Below are 18,348 nucleotides of genomic sequence, written 5' to 3'. Positions count from 1 at the left end.
ACCTCCGCTGCCTCAGGGACCCTATAGAAACCCTCTAGCGCCCCCTCCCGACCTCTCTTCCCCCATAGGACCCCTACGGACACCTATAGGGCACCCATAGAGACCCCCAAGCCACATGGCACCCTATAGGGACCCCTCTCGCCTCCCCCCCAGCCCGGGGAGTGGGGGTGTCACCTATGGGGTCCATGCTGGCTCCGACGTCACCGTGGGCCCGGCTTGGCCGGCCCCGAAGGTCAGGGCTAAAAATAGCCGGGGGCCCCTATAAGGGCCGTATAGGAGCCGTATAGGGGCCGGGAGCAGGTAGGGAGGCGGCGGGGGGGCAGCTATAGGGTAGGCAAAGCCTGGGGGGGGGTCTATAGGGTCTGGCCTGGCCCCCTGTAGGGTGGGGGGGGGGGGTCAGTGGGGCGGCACGAGCAGCGAGGGGACCCTATAGGGTTGAGCCTCCACGTATAGGGGTGGGGTCTATAGGGCTGGGCCCTCCCCTATGGGGAGGCTCTGCCGTCCCCTATAGGGCTGGGACTCTCCAGTGTCCCCTATAGGGTTGGGGACTCACTGGCGTCCCCTATAGGGCTGGGGATTGACATATGGGGCCTCTCCATTTTCCCTTATAGGTCCAGGCACTCCCATATGCCATCCCCTATAGGTCCACTCTCCCCTATAGGTCCAGGCACTCGCATACAGGGACCCTCTGCCCGTCCCCTATAGGGCTGAGCCCCACGCTGGGGCCTCTCCAGTGTCCCCTATAGGGCCGGGCACTCACGTATAGAGACCCTCCACCATCCCCTGTAGATCCGCTGTCCCCTATAGGTCCAGTCCCTCACGTATAGAGACTCTGCGGCGTCCCCTATAAATCCGGCCAATCACATATAGACACTTTCTGTCATCCCCTATAGATCTGGTGCCCGCCGTATAGACTCCGCCATCCCCTATAGATCGGGTGCCCGCCGTATAGACTCTGCTGTCCCCTATAGATCGGGTGCCCGCCATATAGAGACCCTCCGCCGTGCCCTATAGATCGGGTGCCCGCCGTATAGACACCTCCGTCCCCTATAGGTCGGGTGCCTGCCATATAGACTGCTCCGTCCCCTATAGATCCAGCGACCGCCATAGAGAGACCCTCCTCCGTTCCCTATAGGCCGGGTGCCTGCTCAGAGACTGCTCTGTCCCCTATAGGTCAGGTGCCCGCCGCATAGAGACCCTCCTCCGTCCCCTATAGATCCGGTGCCCACGCAGAGACTGCTCCGTCCCCTATAGATCCATCAACTGCCACAGAGACTGCTCCGTCCCCTATAGCTCCGGTGCCTGCCGCACAGAGCCCCTCCTCCGTCCCCTATAGATCCAGAAACCGCCGCATAGACTGCTCCGTCCCCTATAGATCCAGCACCCCCCGCACAGAGCCCCTCCTCCGTCCCCTATAGATCCAGCGACCACCATATCGACCCTCTCCTCCGTCCCCTATAGCTCCGGTGCCCCACGCATAGAGCCCCTCCTCCGTCCCCTATAGATCCAGCAACCACCATATCGACCCCCTCCTCCGTCCCCTATAGCTCCGGTGCCCCACGCACAGAGCCCCTCCTCCGTCCCCTATAGATCCATCAACCACCCCATAGACTGCTCCGTCCCCTATAGCTCTGGCGCCCTCCGCACAGAGCCCCTCCTCCGTCCCCTATAGATCCAGCGACCACCATATTGACCCCCTCCTCCGCCCCCTATAGATCCAGCAACCGCCATATAGAGCCCCTCCTCCGCCCCCTATAGATCCAGCGACCGCCGCATAGACTGCTCCGTCCCCTATAGATCCGGTGCCCCCGCACAGAGCCCCTCCTCCGCCCCCTATAGACCCAGCAACCGCCATATAGAGCCCCTCCTCCGCCCCCTATAGACCCAGTGACCGCCATATAGAGCCCCTCCTCCGCCCCCTATAGATCCAGCAACCGCCGCATAGACTGCTCCGTCCCCTATAGATCCGGTGCCCCCCGCACAGAGCCCCTCCTCCGCCCCCTATAGACCCAGCAACCGCCATATCGACCCCCTCCTCCGTCCCCTATAGATCCAGTGACCGCCATATAGAGCCCCTCCTCCGTCCCCTATAGCTCCGGTGCCCCACGCATAGAGCCCCTCCTCCGTCCCCTATAGATCCATCAACCGCCGCATAGACTGCTCCGTCCCCTATAGATCTGGTGCCCCCTGCACAGAGCCCCTCCTCCGCCCCCTATAGATCCAGCGACCGCCATATAGAGCCCCTCCTCTGCCCCCTATAGATCCAGCAACCGCCGCATAGACTGCTCCGTCCCCTATAGATCCGGTGCCCCCCGCACAGAGCCCCTCCTCCGCCCCCTATAGCCCCGGCGCCCCCCGCACAGAGCCCCTCCTCCGCCCCCTATAGCTCCTCCGCCCCCTATAGACCCAGCGACCGCCATACAGAGCCCCTCCTCCGCCCCCTATAGCCCCGGCGCCCCCCGCACAGAGCCCCTCCTCCGCCCCCTATAGCTCCTCCGCCCCCTATAGACCCAGCGACCGCCATACAGAGCCCCTCCTCCGCCCCCTATAGCTCCTCCGTCCCCTATAGCTCCAGCGACCGCCATACAGAGCCCCTCCTCCGCCCCCTATAGCTCCTCCGCCCCCTATAGACCCAGCGACCGCCATACAGAGCCCCTCCTCCGCCCCCTATAGCTCCTCCGTCCCCTATAGCTCCAGCGACCGCCATACAGAGCCCCTCCTCCGCCCCCTATAGCTCCTCCGCCCCCTATAGACCCAGCGACCGCCATACAGAGCCCCTCCTCCGCCCCCTATAGCTCCTCCGCCCCCTATAGACCCAGCGACCGCCATACAGAGCCCCTCCTCCGCCCCCTATAGCTCCTCCGTCCCCTATAGCTCCAGCGACCGCCATACAGAGCCCCTCCTCCGCCCCCTATAGCTCCTCCGCCCCCTATAGACCCAGCGACCGCCATACAGAGCCCCTCCTCCGCCCCCTATAGCTCCTCCGCCCCCTATAGACCCAGCGACCGCCATACAGAGCCCCTCCTCCGCCCCCTATAGCTCCTCCGCCCCCCGCACAGAGCCCCTCCTCCGTCCCCTATAGCTCCAGCAACCGCCATATAGAGCCCCTCCTCCGCCCCCTATAGACCCAGTGACGGCCATATAGAGCCTCTCCTCCGCCCCCTATAGCTCCTCCGCCCCCCGCACAGAGCCCCTCCTCCGCCCCCTATAGCTCCAGCGACCGCCATACAGAGCCCCTCCTCCGCCCCCTATAGCCCGGCCATGCCGCGGGCGCTGGCGCGGGTGCGGGGCGGGGGCCGGGCGCTGGAGCGGCGGCTGCGGGCGGTGCCGCGGGGGGCGCTGCTGGGGGGGCTGCGGCGCCGGGGGGCGCTGAGTCCCCCCGAGGAGGCGGCGCTGGGGGCCGCGGGGGGCCGGGGCTGGGCCCGGCGGCTGCGGGCGCTGGCGGTGGCCCGGGGGGAGGAGACGTGCCGGGTCCTGCTGGAGCTGCTGGAGCTGCTGGAGCAGCCGGGAGCCATGGGTGAGTCCGCCGGCACCTACGCCGTGCCTCCACCCCATAGGGGACACCCCACAGGGGACACCCTATAGGGGACACCCCAGAGGGGACATTCTATAGGAGACACCCCGGAGGAACCAGGGACCATGGGTGAGTCCTCCAGCACCTACACGGTGCCACCACCCCACAGGGGACACCCCATAGGGGACATCCTATAGGGGACACCCTATAGGGGACAGCCCATGGGACATTCTATAGGAGACACTCCATGGGACACACTATAGGGGACACCCCATAGGGGACAGCCCATGGGACATTCTATAGGAGACACTCCATGGGACACACTATAGGGGACACCTTGGAGGATCCAGGGACCATGGGTGAGTCCGCCGGCACCTACGCCGTGCCTCCACCCCATAGGGGACACCCTATAGGGGACACCCTATAGGAGACAACCCATGGGACACCCCATAGGGGACACCCCAGAGGGGACATCCCAGGGGACATTCTATAGGAGACACCCCAGAGGAACCAGGGACCATGGGTGAGTCCTCCAGCACCTACACGGTGCCACCACCCCAAAGGGGACATCCTATAGGGGACACCCCAGAGGGGACACCCTGTAGGGGACACCCCATGGCACATTCTATAGGAGACACCCCATGGGACACCCTATAGGGGACATCCCGTGGGACATTCTATAAGAGACACCCCATGGGACACCCCATAGGGGACATCCTATAGGGGACACCCCATGGGACACCCCACAGGGGACATCCCATGGGACATTCTATAGGAGACACTCCATGGGACACACTATAGGGGACACCTTGGAGGATCCAGGGACCATGGGTGAGTCCGCCGGCACCTACACGGTGCCACCACCCCATAGGGGACACCCCACAGGGGACACCCTATAGGGGACACCCCATGGGACATTCTATAGGGGACACCCCAGAGGGGACATCCCAGGGGACATTCTATAGGAGACACCCCAGAGGAACCAGGGACCATGGGTGAGTCCTCCAGCACCTACTCGGTGCCACCACCCCACAGGGGACATCCTATAGGGGACACCCTATAGGGGACACCCCATGGGACATTCTATAGGGGACACCCCAGAGGGGACATCCCAGGGGACATTCTATAGGAGACACCCCAGAGGAACCAGGGACCATGGGTGAGTCCTCCAGCACCTACACGGTGCCACCACCGCATAGGGGACACCTCACAGGGGACATCCTATAGGGGACATCCTATAGGGGACAGCCCATGGGACATTCTATAGGAGACACTCCATGGGACACACTATAGGGGACACCTTGGAGGATCCAGGGACCATGGGTGAGTCCTCCAGCACCTACACGGTGCCACCACCCCATAGGGGACACCCCACAGGGGACACCCTATAGGGGACACCCTATAGGGGACAGCCCATGGGACATTCTATAGGAGACACTCCATGGGACACACTATAGGGGACACCTTGGAGGATCCAGGGACCATGGGTGAGTCCTCCAGCACCTACGCCGTGCCTCCACCCCATAGGGGACACCCCACAGGGGACACCCTATAGGGGACACCCCATAGGGGACACCCCAGAGGGGACATCCCAGAGGGGACATTCTATAGGAGACACCCCGGAGGAACCAGGGACCATGGGTGAGTCCTCCAGCACCTACACGGTGCCACCACCCCATAGGGGACACCCCACAGGGGACATCCTATAGGGGACACTCCATGGGACACCCCATAGGTGACACCCCAGAGGATCCAGGGACCATGGGTGAGTCCTCCAGCACCTACACGGTGCCACCACCCCATAGGGGACACCCCACAGGGGACATCCTATAGGGGACACTCCATGGGACACCCCATAGGTGACACCCCAGAGGATCCAGGGACCATGGGTGAGTCCTCCAGCACCTACACGGTGCCACCACCCCACAGGGGACATCCTATAGGGGACACCCCAGAGGGGACACCCTGTAGGGGACACCCCATGGGACATTCTATAGGAGACACTCCATGGGACACCCCATAGGTGACACCCCAGAGGATCCAGGGACCATGGGTGAGTCCTCCAGCACCTACACGGTGCCACCACCCCATAGGGGACACCCCATGGGACACCCTATAGGGGACACCCTATAGGGGACACCCCATGGGACATTCTATAGGAGACACCCCATGGGACACCCCATAGGGGACATTCTATAGGAGACACCCCATGGGAGACACCTTGGAGGATCCAGGGACCATGGGTGAGTCCGCCGGCACCTACACGGTGCCACCACCCCATAGGGGACACCCCACAGGGGACACCCTATAGGGGACACCCCATGGGACACCCCATAGGGGACACCCCACAGGGGACATCCTATAGGGGACACCCCATGGGACATTCTATAGGAGACACCCCATGGGACACCCTATAGGGGACATCCCATGGGACATTCTATAAGAGACACCCCATGGGACACCCCATAGGGGACATCCTATAGGGGACACCCCATGGGACACCCCAGAGGGGACACCCCAGAGGGGACATCCCAGGGGACATTCTATAGGAGACACTCCATGGGACACACTATAGGGGACACCTTGGAGGATCCAGGGACCATGGGTGAGTCCGCCGGCACCTACGCCGTGCCTCCACCCCATAGGGGACACCCCACAGGGGACACCCTATAGGGGACACCCCATGGGACACCCCATAGGGGACACCCCAGAGGGGACATCCCAGAGGGGACATCCCAGAGGGGACACCCCAGAGGAACCAGGGACCATGGGTGAGTCCTCCAGCACCTACACGGTGCCACCACCCCACAGGGGACATCCTATAGGGGACACCCTATAGGGGACAACCCATGGGACATTCTATAGGGGACACCCCAGAGGGGACATCCCAGGGGACATTCTATAGGAGACACCCCGGAGGAACCAGGGACCATGGGTGAGTCCTCCAGCACCTACACGGTGCCACCACCCCATAGGGGACACCCCACAGGGGACACCCTATAGGGGACACCCCATAGGGGACAGCCCATGGGACATTCTATAGGAGACACTCCATGGGACACACTATAGGGGACACCTTGGAGGATCCAGGGACCATGGGTGAGTCCGCCGGCACCTACGCCGTGCCTCCACCCCACAGGGGACACCCTATAGGGGACACCCCATGGGACACCCCATAGGGGACACCCCAGAGGGGACATCCCAGGGGACATTCTATAGGAGACACCCCAGAGGAACCAGGGACCATGGGTGAGTCCTCCAGCACCTACACGGTGCCACCACCCCACAGGGGACATCCTATAGGGGACACCCCAGAGGGGACACCCTGTAGGGGACACCCCATGGCACATTCTATAGGAGACACCCCATGGGACACCCTATAGGGGACATCCCGTGGGACATTCTATAAGAGACACCCCATGGGACACCCCATAGGGGACATCCTATAGGGGACACCCCATGGGACACCCCAGAGGGGACATCCCAGGGGACATTCTATAGGAGACACTCCATGGGACACACTATAGGGGACACCTTGGAGGATCCAGGGACCATGGGTGAGTCCGCTGGCACCTACACGGTGCCACCACCCCATAGGGGACACCTCACAGGGGACATCCTATAGGGGACGCCCCAGAGGGGACATTCTATAAGAGACACCCCAGAGGGGACATCCCAGGGGACATTCTATAGGAGACACCCCAGAGGAACCAGGGACCATGGGTGAGTCCTCCAGCACCTACACGGTGCCACCACCCCACAGGGGACATCCTATAGGGGACACCCCAGAGGGGACATCCCATGGGACATTCTATAGGGGACACCCCATGGGACACCCCATAGGGGACATTCTATAGGAGACACCCCATGGGAGACACCTTGGAGGATCCAGGGACCATGGGTGAGTCCGCTGGCACCTACACGGTGCCACCACCCCATAGGGGACACCCCAGAGGGGACATCCTATAGAGGACACCCCATGGGACATTCTATAGGGGACACCCCAGAGGGGACATCCCAGGGGACATTCTATAGGAGACACCCCGGAGGAACCAGGGACCATGGGTGAGTCCTCCAGCACCTACACGGTGCCACCACCCCATAGGGGACACCCCAGAGGGGACATCCTATAGGTGACACCCCATGGGACACCCCACGGGAGACACCCCATGGGACACCCTATAGGTGACAACCCATAGATGACACCCCGGAGGATCCAGGGACCATGGGTGAGTCCTCCGGCACCTACACGGTGCCACCACCCCATAGGGGACACCCCATGGGACACCCCCCCATAGGTGACACTCCATAGGTGACACCCTATAGGTGACGCGTGCGTGTTCCCCCCCCTACAGACTTCTACAACCCCCAGCGCGACGCCGAGCCCTCCCACCGCTCCGACTGTCCCTGCTGTCACCCGCCGGAGGAGCACCGGGAGGAGGAGGAGGAGGAAGGAGACCCCCGGGAGGAAGAGGAGGGAGACTCCGAGGACGAGGATGAAGGCCCCGAGGAGGAGGAGGAGGAGGAGGAGGAGGGCGGTGAAGGTGGAGGCCCTGGGGAGGAGGAAGGGGATGGTGAGGAGGTAGATGGAGAGCACAAGGAGGAAGACGATGATGCAGGCCCTGAGGAGGAGGAAGGTGACGAAGATGGAGGCCCTGAGGAGGAGGAAGGTGACGGAGGTGCTGAAGGTGATGGCGAGGAGGAGGATGGAGACGCCGGGGAAGAGGAAGGAGACGCCGCCGAGTAGGAGAGGTGACACGGAGGGGGGAAGATGGAGACCCGGAGGAGGAAGAGGGTGGTGAGGAAGAGGAGGGAGACTCTGAGGAGGAGGAGGATGGAGACCCCGAGGAGGAGGATGGTGGTGAAGATGGAGGCCCTGAGGAGGAGGAAGGTGGGGGTGAGGAGGTAAATGGAGGCCATGAGGAGGAAGATGGAGGCCCTGAGGAGGAGGAGGATGGTGAAGACGGAGATCCTGAGGAGGAAGGTGGCGATGAAGATGGAGGCCCTGAGGAGGAAGGTGACGGCGAGGAGGAGGACGGAGACCCCGAGGAAGAAGATGGTGGAGACTCTGAGGAGGAGGATGGCCATGGAGACCTTGAGGAGGCTGGAGACCACGAGAAGAGGGTCAGTGATGAAGGACACCCCGAGGAAGATGAGGGACGCCCTGAAGATGATGACGGACACCCCGAGGAAGATGAGGGACGCCCCGAGGAAGATGATGACGGACGCCCCGAGGAAGATGAGGGACGCCCTGAAGATGATGACGGACGCCCCGAGGAAGATGAGGGACGCCCCGAGGAAGATGAGGGACGCCCTGAAGATGATGACGGACGCCCCGAGGAAGATGACGGACGCCCCCCGAGGGCAGATGACGAGAAGGAGGAAGATGACGACGATGAAGACGGATTTGGGGCAAAAAATAGGCTGAAGGGGGCTTCTGGGCCCTCTCAGCCTTCCTCCCCCCTCCCCTCCTCCTCCTCCTCCTCCTCCTCGACCCCGCCCCCTCCCCTGGGTCCCCAATAAACCCTCTCCCCTTGGCACCGTCTGCAGCTTTAATGAGGGGGCTCCCCGCTGCCGTTAACGAGGGGGGCCCTAACGAAGCCAAACAGGGCTGGGGGGGGGGAGGAAGGCAGGAACCCCAGTGTCTTGGGGGGGGGGTGGTGGGCACCCCAATGTCCAAGGGACCCAGGTGTCCAGGAGCACCTTGACCTCCGTGATGGTGAACGTCCAACGTGGGGAGGTTCTCCAGGAGCACCGTGACCTCCATGATGATGAACGTCCAACATGGGGAGGTTCCGTGACCTCCATGACAGTGAACGTCCAACGTGGGGAGGTTCCGTGACCTCCGTGATGGTGAACGTCCAACGTGGGGAGGTTCTCCAGGAGGACCATGACGTCCGAGACGATGAACGTCCAACGTGGGGAGGTTCCGTGACCTCCATGATGGTGAACGTCCAACGTGGGGAGGTTCTCCAGGAGGACCATGACGTCTGAGACGATGAATGTCCAACGTGAGGAGGTTCCGTGACCTCCATGATGGTGAACGTCCAACGTGGGGAGGTTCTCCAGCACTGTGACCTCCATGATGGTGAACGTCCAACGTGGGGAGGTTCTCCAGGAGCACCTTGATCTCCATGACGGTGAACATCCAATATGGGAGGGTTCTCCAGAAGAACCTTGAACTCCATGACGATGAACGTCCAACATGGAGGGGTTCTGGAGGAACCTTGATGTCCATGATGCTCAATGTCTGACACAGGGGGGTTCTGCAGAGGAACCTTGACCTCCCTGACAATGAACGTCCAACGTGGGGGAGTTCTCCAGAAGAACCTTGACCTCCGCAACGATGAATGTCCAATATGGGAGGGTTCTCCAGAAGAAGCTTGACCTCCACGACAATGAACGTCCAACGTGGGGGGGTTCTCCAGAAGAACCTTGACCTCCACGACGATGAACGTCCAATATGGGAGGGTTCTCCAGAAGAACCTTGACCTCCCTGACAATGAACGTCCAACGTGGGGGGGTTCTCCAGAAGAACCTTGACCTCCGCGACGATGAATGTCCAATATGGGAGGGTTCTCCAGAAGAAGCTTGACCTCCACGACGATGAACGTCCAACGTGGGGGGGTTCTCCAGAAGAACCTTGACCTCCACGACGATGAACGTCCAACGTGGGGGGGTTCTCCAGAAGAACCTTGACCTCCACGACGATGAACATCCAACGTGGGGGGGTTCTCCGGAAGAACCTTGACCTCCACAACGATGAACGTCCAACGTGGGGGGGTTCTCCAGAAGAACCTTGACCTCCACGACGATGAACGTCCAATATGGGAGGGTTCTCCAGAAGAACCTTGACCTCCCCGACGATGAACGTCCAACATTGGGGTCTCCGGGCCCCAGGCGTGTGGGGCGGTGGTGGCAGGAGGAACCCAGGCGTCCAGGCTCCCCCTAGATTCGGAAGCTCTCCCCCTTGCCGTCGATGTGACGCAGGCGCAGGTAGACGTCGGTGCCCACCCCCTGCAGCGACTGCAGGCAGAGCGAGCCCCCCAAGTACTCGGCGTAGGCCCTCGAGGTGGGCAGCCCGAACCCGAACCTGCAGGGGTGGGGTGGGGGGGGGCAGCCGTGGGTCACCAGGGGGTCCCGCGGGGTTGGAGGAGCGGGGACGGGGGGGGACCACCTTTGGTGTCCCTCCGCGGTGACGTACCCGTGCATGGGGCAGGCCTGGCCGCTGTTGCTGAAGTCCAGGAGGTTGCGGAAGGGGCCCCCCAAGCGGGGGTCCTGGGCGCTGGCCTCGGCCGTGCTGAAGTGGTACTCGGTCACCTTGTCCAGGAGGTCGTGGGGGATGCCACCGCCCCGGTCAGAGATCCTGGGGAGGAGAGCGTGGGGGGGGGACACACACACACATGGGGGAGACCTCTCAGGGGAGGCCCGAAGATGGGGGGGCACCAGAGGGGAGGAGGTGGAGGCGCCCCAGGTAGAGAAGAATGTCTTGGGGATGGGCACGGGCATGGGGACACCACGGAGAACCTCCACTAGCTCAGAACATCTTGGGGACATCCGTGGATGTGGGGACACCATGGAGACCATCCATTGGGACACCGTGGAGAACCCCCACTAGCTCAGAACATCTTGGGGACACCTTGGAGACCATCCACGGGGACACCTTGGAGAACCCCCACTAGCTCAGAACATCTTGGGGACATCCATGGATGTGGGGACACCATGGAGACCATCCATGGGGACACCATGGAGAACCCCCACTAGCTCAGAACATCTTGGGGACACCATGGAGACCATCCATGGGGACACCTTGGAGAAACCCCACTAGCTCAGAACATCTTGGGGACATCCATGGATGTGGGGACACCATGGAGACCATCCATGGTGACACCATGGAGAACCCCCACTAGCTCAGAACATCTTGGGGACACCACCGAGACCATCCATGGGGACACCATGGAGAACCCCCACTAGCTCAGAACATCTTGGGGACACCACCGAGACCATCCATGGGGACAGCATGGAGAACCCCCACTACCTCAGAACATCTTGGGGACATCCATGGATGTGGGGACACCATGGAGACCATCCATGGGGACACCACGGAGAACCCCCACTAGCTCAGAACATCTTGGGGACACCACCGAGACCATCCATGGGGACAGCATGGAGAACCCCCACTAGCTCAGAACATCTTGGGGACACCACCGAGACCATCCCCGAGGACATGGGGACACCACAGGGACCCCCCGGTAGCGAAGGCCACCCCGGGGACATCTATGGGGACACACTGGAGACTCCCCCCAACGCCGGGGACACCCTCCCCACCCCCCGGTACCGAAGGCCACCCCGGGGACATCTATGGGGACACGCTGGAGACTCCCCCCGACCCCGGGAACACCCTCCCCACCCCCCGGTACCGGATGACGAGGTCGATGTCGTTGTTGGCGATGGTGACCACGATGTCGGGGACGTTGTAGGGGGTGTCGAGGTGGGACTCCATCGTCGCCCTGCGCCGCCCCAGACGGTCCCCTAGAGCCCCCTATGGCCCCATACACCCCCCCGTACAGCCCACACAGCCCCTTATGGCCCCACGCCCCCCCCAGAAGCCCCATACCTTCTCTATAAGACCCTTATAGATCCTCTATAGGGCCCTGTAGCCTCCTTTACCCGCTCCAGAAACCCCCATCTCCCCGGTAAAGCCTCGTTTCCCCCCCTTACGGCCCCACGCCCTCCCTATAGGCTCTCTCCACCCCCCCCATGGGGCCCCACACACCCTCTATAGGTCCCATACACCCCTTATAGACCCCACGCAACCCCTATAGAGCCCTGTAACCTCCTTTATCCCCATTGAAAACCCCATCCCTCCCCTGAGAGCCCCACATCGCCCCCTAAGGGACCTCATCCGCCCCCTATATATCCCATACCCCTCCTATAAGACCCTACCCGCCCCCTCTAGGACCTCATCTGCCCCCTATAGATCCCACACGCTCCCTATAAGACCCTACCCGCCCCCTATAGACCCCATGCACCCTCTAAAGCCCCACGCCGCACCTTATCCCCCCCTGCCCCGAAAACCCCATATCTCCCTTGTGAACCCCCGGAACATCCCCCTATAGCTCCTCCCATACCCCCCTCCCGCCCCCTATAACCCCCCCCCGACCCGCTCCTGCCCCCTACAGCCCCCATACCTCATGGCGTTCTTGAGCAGCTCGGGCAGGACGTAGTCGAGGGGCAGGGGGATGAAGGGGAACCGCGCCGCCACGTGCCCGTTGATGCGCACCCGCGGCGCGTTCCCGTACTGGTGCTCGCACAGCCGCCTGCGGACCCCCGCGGTCACCCGGACAACACCCCCCCCCACCACACACACACCCCCCCCCGTCACCCCCAACCCCATACGAGAACCTCTCCCCGACCCCTAAATCCCTCCTGGGAAACCCTATGGCCCCACAGGGCCCCTACGGCCCCACAAAGACCCTCAGGAGAATCCCTATAGCCACCTATAGCCCCATAGGGACCCCCACGGAAACCCCATAGAGCCTCTATAGAGCCCCTCATAGAAACTCCTATAACCCTATATAGACCCTCTGTCCCTATAGAAACTCCCCAGGACTCCCTACAATCCCACGAGAACCCCCCCCTGCCCCCAGGACCCCTACAGCCCCATAAGGAATCTTTATAGTCACACACAGACCCTGCAGCCCCATAGGGACTCTCCTAAGAACTCCTATAGCCCTAGACAGACCCTCCAGGAACCCCATAGGATCCCCCTACAACCCCTTATAGCCCCATAAGAACCCCCCCAGAGCTGCTGTAACCCCACAGAAGCCCTTATAGGGTGCCCTATAGCCCAGAGGAAGCCTTCATACGACCCACAGAGCCCCACAGGAGCCCCGCGGCGCCTTTATACCCCCATAGGGACGCCCACAGGACCCCCAGAGAAAAGCTTACAGCCCCCCCCAAACCCCCATAGAAGCCCTATAGCCCACCTATAGCCCACAGGGGGACCCCTGTGGCCCCATAGGCACACCCCCACACACACACCAGCCCCCTATAGCCCCATAGGCGCCTCACCGGGCGAAGTCGACCCACTTCTCGATGAGCTTCTTTGGGGAGAGGCGGGTGCAGATGATGCCCACAAAGTCGGGCTATAGGGTGGTAGGGGGGGACAAAAGCCTGGAGGGGGTCAGTACCTATAGGGGGGGATATAGGTGCCCCCCCCCCAGCCCCCTATAGGTGCCGTCCCACCTTGTCCTCGTGCAGGGCCAGGTGGTGGGCGGCCAACATCCGCATCCCCAGCCGCGACGTCAGCGTCTTGTCCAGGAAAGGCCGCAGCATGCGCTCGTCCTGAGGGGGGGGAACCCAGGCGTCTTGGTGGGGGGCAGGGGGGCCAACCCCCCCCTTACACCCCAAAAAGGACCCCAGGTATCCCGGGGGGGGGGGGGGAGAGACGGGGACGCGACCCCCCGGCGTGGGGTACCTGGATGTGACGGCGACACTCGCGCAGCCCCTCGGCCAAGAGCGTCACCACGTCCTTGTGGTCCTCCAGCAGCTGCCGCAGCAGGGCGCAGTACCGCGCCTCGTCCCCCCGCGCCTGGATCTGGGGACGCGGGGACGCGGTGACGGCGTGGGGGGGGGGGGGGGGGGGAGCACCCCGTCACCCACCCCGCGTCACCCCCGCGGGCGAGACGGGGAAGGGACTGGGAGAGGGTGGTGCGCGGCCGGGGGTGACACCAGGACAGGGTGACCCAGGGACAGGGCGATGCGGGGACACGTGGGTGACGGGGGCGAGGGTGACACGTGGGTGACGGGGGCGAGGGTGACACGGGGACGGCGGGTGACACTCACAGGCGGGAAATCGCTGAGCTTCTGGAAGGCACGGATGTACAGCTCGTGCTGGAAAGGGGAGGGGGGACACAAACAACATCAGCACCCAGACGCCGGGGTCCTCTCCCCCGACACCTGGGTCCCCCCTGGACGCCAGGGTCCCCTCCCCAGGACACCAGGGTGTCCCCCCCCCGGGTGTCCCCTCCCCAGGACGCACCACGTGGAGGATGGTGGGGTTGCAGCCGATGATGAAGGGGAGGCTGCGGAAGCCCTTGATGCGGTGGGCGATGCGCACCGGCAGCTCTTGCTGGAGGTAGCGGGCACTTTTCTTGGGGGGGCGGGGGGGGGGGGAAGTGGGGAAAAGAGGGGGCAGCTGGACGCTGGGGTCCCCCAAGACACAGGGTCCCCCCCCACCCAGACACCCAGGTCCCCCCAAGACACAGTTTCCCCCCCGCCCCAGACACCTGGGTCCCCCAAGACACAGGGTCCCCCCCACCCAGGTCCCCCCAAGACACAGTTTCCCCCCCCCAGGCACCTGGGTCCCCCAAGACACAGGGTCCCCCCCACCCAGACACGTGGGTCCCCACCAGACGCCTGGGTCCCCTCCTGCCCAGACCCCCAAAACCACCTGGGTGTCCCCCCCCCCAGGCACCTGGGTCCCCCCCCTGCCCGGACCCCCAAAACCACCCCGGTCCCTCAAGACACAGGATCCCCCCCCGACCCAGATGCCCGGGTCCCCCCAAAACACAGTTTCCCCCCACCCAGACGCCTGGGTCCCCCCCAAACACATGGGTCTCCTCCTGCCCAGACCTCCAAAACCACCGGGGTCCCCCAAGACACAGTTTTCCCCCCCCCCGGACCCCCAAAACCATCCAGGTCCCCCAAGACACAGGATCCCCCCCCACCCAGACACATGGGTCCCCACCAGACGCCTGGGTCCCCTCCTGCCCGGACCCCCAAAACCACCCGGGTCCCCCCCACCCAGACACCCGGGTACCCCCAGACGCCTGAGTCCCTTCCTGCCTGGACCCCCAAAACCACCCGGGTCCGTCCCCCCCCAGACACCCAGGCCCCCCCAAGACACAGTTTCCCCCCACCCAGACACCCGGGTCCCCCAAGACACAGGATCCGCCCCCCCCCCCCCCAGACACCTGGGTCCCCCCAGATGCCTGGGTCCCCTCCCCGAACCCCTGTGTCCCCCCAAACCCCTGCTGTCCCCCTTCCAAAATGCCAGGTTTCCCCCCAAAATGCCGAGGTGCCCCCGTTCTCCCCCCCCTCCCCTCACCAGGATGTGGCTGCCGTCCTGCGAGCGCCCCGAGTACAACATGGTGGTGGGGGTCAAGCGCACCGAGGGCTGTTATTGGGGCGGGGGGGGGACACAACAAGGGAGGGGGGATGTCACCCGGATGCGGGGATGCCCCCCAGACACCTGGGTCCCCCCTCGTACGCTCCCAGATCCTCCACAACTCTGGCGCACCCGGCTCCTGCCAACAGCGGGGTCCCCTCCCGGGGTCCCCCCACAGACACCAGGGTTCCCCCCCCCCCCCAGATTTTGGGGTCCCCTCCCAGACTCTGGGGATGTCCCTGTCTCCCCCCCCCGACCCCGACCCTGACCCCCGGGGTCCCACCTTCTCGGCGGCGACGTCGATGGCGGGCTGGTGGTAGAAGGAGGTGACGGCTTTGGAGCGCTCCCGGGCCAGGTCAGGCGGCGTTTGGTCGGCGGCTGCCCGGGTGGGGGGAAGGGGGGGCAGAGCCCCCCCTCGCCGGCCCCCCAAAACCCGCCGCAGCATCTCCTGGGGAAGGAGGGGGGGGAGAAGAAGGGGAGAAGGTGGGGGGAGGCAGGGAAGGGGGGGCCCAAACGCCTGGGTCCCTCCATGGATATGGGAACTGGGGGGGTTGGGTAGGGACACGTGGAGACAGGGACCCCCACACCCTGCTAAGGACCCCCGTACCCCCCCCAGGGAGCCCCACAGCCCCCCCAAGGGACCCCCACAGCCCCCTAAGGACCCCCATACCCCCCCCAGGAGCCCCCCAGCCGCCTAAGGACCCCTATACACCCCCAGGGACACCCACCCCCCCTAACGACCCCTATACCCTCCCCAGAGACCCCCACAGTCCCCTAAGGACCCCAAAAGCCCCTCCCCAGGGACTCCCCCCCACCCCCAGGGACACCCCCACCCCCCCTAAAGACCCCCATGCCCCCACCATGGAGCCCCCCAGCCCCCAAAGAACACCCACAGCCCGCTAAGGACCCCCTCAGTCCCCCAGAGACTCTAATACCTCCCCCAAGGACCCCAAAAGCCCCCCCAGGGACCTCCACAGCCCCCCCCCAGCCCCTCAGGACCCCCATAGCCCCCTAAGGATCCCCTCAGTCCCCCAGAGACCCCAATACCTCCCCCAAGGACCCCAAAAGCCCCCCCAGGGACCCACACACACCCCCAAGGACCCCCAAAACCACCCAAGAACGCACACAACACCCCCAGGGACCCCCACAGCCTCCTAAAGAACCCCACAACCCCCCAGGACACCCACAATCCCCCAGGGACACCCCCCCACACCCCCTCAGGGACACCCACAGCCCCCCCAGGGACCCCCCACTACCCTCTGGGACCCCCCACACCACCCCAAGGACCCTCACAGCCCCCCAAAGGACCCCTACCTGTCCCCAGGGACCCTCACAGACACCCTCCCGCAAGGGACCCAGGAGTCTGGGACCCCCTTTCCTATTCCCCCCCCCCCAGAGGAGACTCAGGTGTCCCGGACTCCCTTTTTTACTCAGTTTCCCCCAAAAAAGGGGACACACATGTCCGGGACCCCCTTTCCCGACCCCCAAGAGGGGACCCAGGCATCCGGGCCCCACTTGTCCCCTCAGTCCCGACCCCCGGAGGGGACCCCAGCCGTCCCAGACTCCCTTTTTTCCTCAGTGTCCCCCAAAAAAGAGAACCAGCTGCACGGGGTCCCCTTTTCCACCCCCCAAGAGCAGACCCAGGCGTCCCGGACTCCCTTTTTTCCTCAGTTTACCCCAAAAAAGGGGACACAGATGTCCGGGACCCCCTTTCCCGACCTCCCAGAGGGGACCCAGGCGTCCGGGCCCGACTTGTCCCCTCAGTCCCGACCCCCGGAGGGGACCCCAGCCGTCCCAGACTCCCTTTTTTCCTCAGTGACCCCCAAAAAAGGGAACCAGCCTTCCGGGACCCCCTTTCCCGACACCCAAGAGGGGACCCAGGCGTCCGGGCCCCACTTGTCCCCTCAGTCCCCGTGCCCCTACAAGTGACCCAGGTCCGGGACAACCCCCAATCCCCTCCAGAGAGGGCCCAGCCGTCCCGGATTCCCATTTTCCCTCAGTTTCCCCCCAAAAAAGGGACCCAGCCGTCCGGGACCCCCCCACAACTCACCAGCCAGCGGACCCAGGCGTCCGAGTCCCCCCCCGGCTCCCCTCAGCGTGGCCCCGTCCGCTGCCACCCCCCCCCCCGCTCCTCCTCAGAATGGTTCGGCCCGACCGGGGAGGGGCGGGGCACTGCGCACGCGCCGCGCCGAAGGGCGGGAACGGCCCCGGCGCCATTTTGTGGGAGGGGGCGGCGCCATTTTGCGAGGCCCGACGGGAAATGGAGTCCCGGGAGGTGACAGGAGGGCCCCGGGCCCTGCTCCGCCGGTGCGTTAGTGGGGGGTCGGTGGAAGGGTGTGGGGGGAACCCCCCCAGGCGGCTGGGGCCCTCGGGAGGGGCTCCCCGGTGCCTGGATCCCTTGGGGTGGTGGGGGGGGAAGGGGTCCCCAGATCCCTGGCTCCCTCGTGAGGGGGTCCCAGAGGCCCGGGTCCCTTACGGGGGGGCTGCAAGGGGGTCCCCTCGCACTTGGGTCCCTCATGAGGGGGACTCACATGCCTGGGCCCCTTACTGGGGGGGCTGTAAGGGGCTCCCCACATACCTGGGCCCTCACAGGGGGGTCCCAGAGGCCTGGGTTCCTTGTTGGGGGGCTGCAAGGGGGTCCCCCTGCACTTGGGTCCCTCAT

At 64.2% G+C, this 18,348-nt stretch overlaps 3 protein-coding genes across 8 annotated transcripts; 1 reads left to right on the top strand and 2 right to left on the bottom strand.

The window, feature by feature from the left end:
• The first annotated feature begins 2,854 nt into the window (after positions 1-2,854).
• On the top strand, positions 2,855-9,052 carry LOC141735324 (uncharacterized). 2 transcript variants are annotated; one of them, XM_074567970.1, is made up of 3 exons: positions 2,855-3,517; positions 7,870-8,151; positions 8,185-8,403. In XM_074567970.1, the coding sequence occupies exons 1-3, from the start codon at positions 3,262-3,264 to the stop codon at positions 8,259-8,261; spliced, it is 615 nt and encodes a 204-aa protein (XP_074424071.1). In that variant the 5' UTR covers positions 2,855-3,261; the 3' UTR covers positions 8,262-8,403. The 2 variants fall into 2 exon arrangements, with proteins under 2 accessions (XP_074424071.1, XP_074424069.1); XM_074567968.1 differs by having other exon boundaries at positions 7,870-9,052.
• LOC141735312 (uncharacterized) lies at positions 9,049-10,467 on the bottom strand. The gene is made up of 2 exons (XM_074567944.1): positions 9,358-10,467; positions 9,049-9,316 (listed from the first exon to the last, which is right to left on the bottom strand). The coding sequence occupies exons 1-2, from the start codon at positions 10,393-10,395 to the stop codon at positions 9,107-9,109; spliced, it is 1,248 nt and encodes a 415-aa protein (XP_074424045.1). The 5' UTR covers positions 10,396-10,467; the 3' UTR covers positions 9,049-9,106.
• BCKDK (branched chain keto acid dehydrogenase kinase) lies at positions 9,049-17,839 on the bottom strand. Of its 5 annotated transcripts, none has more exons than XR_012584680.1 (12): positions 15,970-16,134; positions 15,627-15,695; positions 14,559-14,669; positions 14,363-14,410; positions 13,995-14,114; positions 13,763-13,861; positions 13,589-13,662; positions 12,706-12,834; positions 11,935-12,024; positions 10,719-10,880; positions 9,593-10,607; positions 9,049-9,275 (listed from the first exon to the last, which is right to left on the bottom strand). XR_012584680.1 is itself a non-coding variant. In XM_074567946.1 (12 exons), exons 2-12 carry the CDS (start codon positions 16,129-16,131, stop codon positions 10,463-10,465), a joined length of 1,209 nt encoding a protein of 402 aa, XP_074424047.1. In that variant the 5' UTR covers positions 16,132-16,134; positions 17,737-17,839; the 3' UTR covers positions 9,049-10,462. The 5 variants fall into 5 exon arrangements, 4 of the variants coding, with proteins under 4 accessions (XP_074424047.1, XP_074424049.1, XP_074424050.1 ...); XM_074567946.1 differs by adding an exon at positions 17,737-17,839 and having other exon boundaries at positions 9,049-10,607; XM_074567948.1 differs by adding an exon at positions 17,610-17,623 and having other exon boundaries at positions 9,049-10,607.
• Between the last annotated feature and the right edge of the window lie 509 nt (positions 17,840-18,348).

The sequence above is a fragment of the Larus michahellis genome, chromosome 30, assembly GCF_964199755.1.
Source record: "Larus michahellis chromosome 30, bLarMic1.1, whole genome shotgun sequence".
Classification (NCBI taxonomy): Eukaryota; Metazoa; Chordata; class Aves; order Charadriiformes; family Laridae; genus Larus; species Larus michahellis.
The sequence above is the reverse complement of the archived record's forward strand: the minus strand, read 5'-3'. Positions and strand labels throughout refer to the sequence as shown.

Bases quoted from the DNA above. Each gene is read 5' to 3' on its own strand.
- BCKDK (XM_074567946.1), bottom strand. From the start codon at position 16,131: ATGCTGCGGCGGGTTTTGGGGGGCCGGCGAGGGGGGGCTCTGCCCCCC. The intron at 14,670-15,626 runs GTGAGGGGAGGG...CGCCCCCCCAAG, and splicing joins AGGACGGCAGCCACATCCTG to AAAAGTGCCCGCTACCTCCA. The intron at 13,663-13,762 runs GTGGGACGGCAC...ACCACCCTATAG, and splicing joins TGGCCCTGCACGAGGACAAG to CCCGACTTTGTGGGCATCAT.
- LOC141735324 (XM_074567968.1), top strand. From the start codon at position 3,262: ATGCCGCGGGCGCTGGCGCGGGTGCGGGGCGGGGGCCGGGCGCTGGAG. The intron at 3,518-7,869 runs GTGAGTCCGCCG...CCCCCCCTACAG, and splicing joins GGAGCAGCCGGGAGCCATGG to ACTTCTACAACCCCCAGCGC.
- LOC141735312 (XM_074567944.1), bottom strand. From the start codon at position 10,395: ATGTTGGACGTTCATCGTCGGGGAGGTCAAGGTTCTTCTGGAGAACCC. The intron at 9,317-9,357 runs GTCACGGAACCT...ACTGTCATGGAG, and splicing joins GGACGTTCACCATCACGGAG to GTCACGGAACCTCCCCATGT.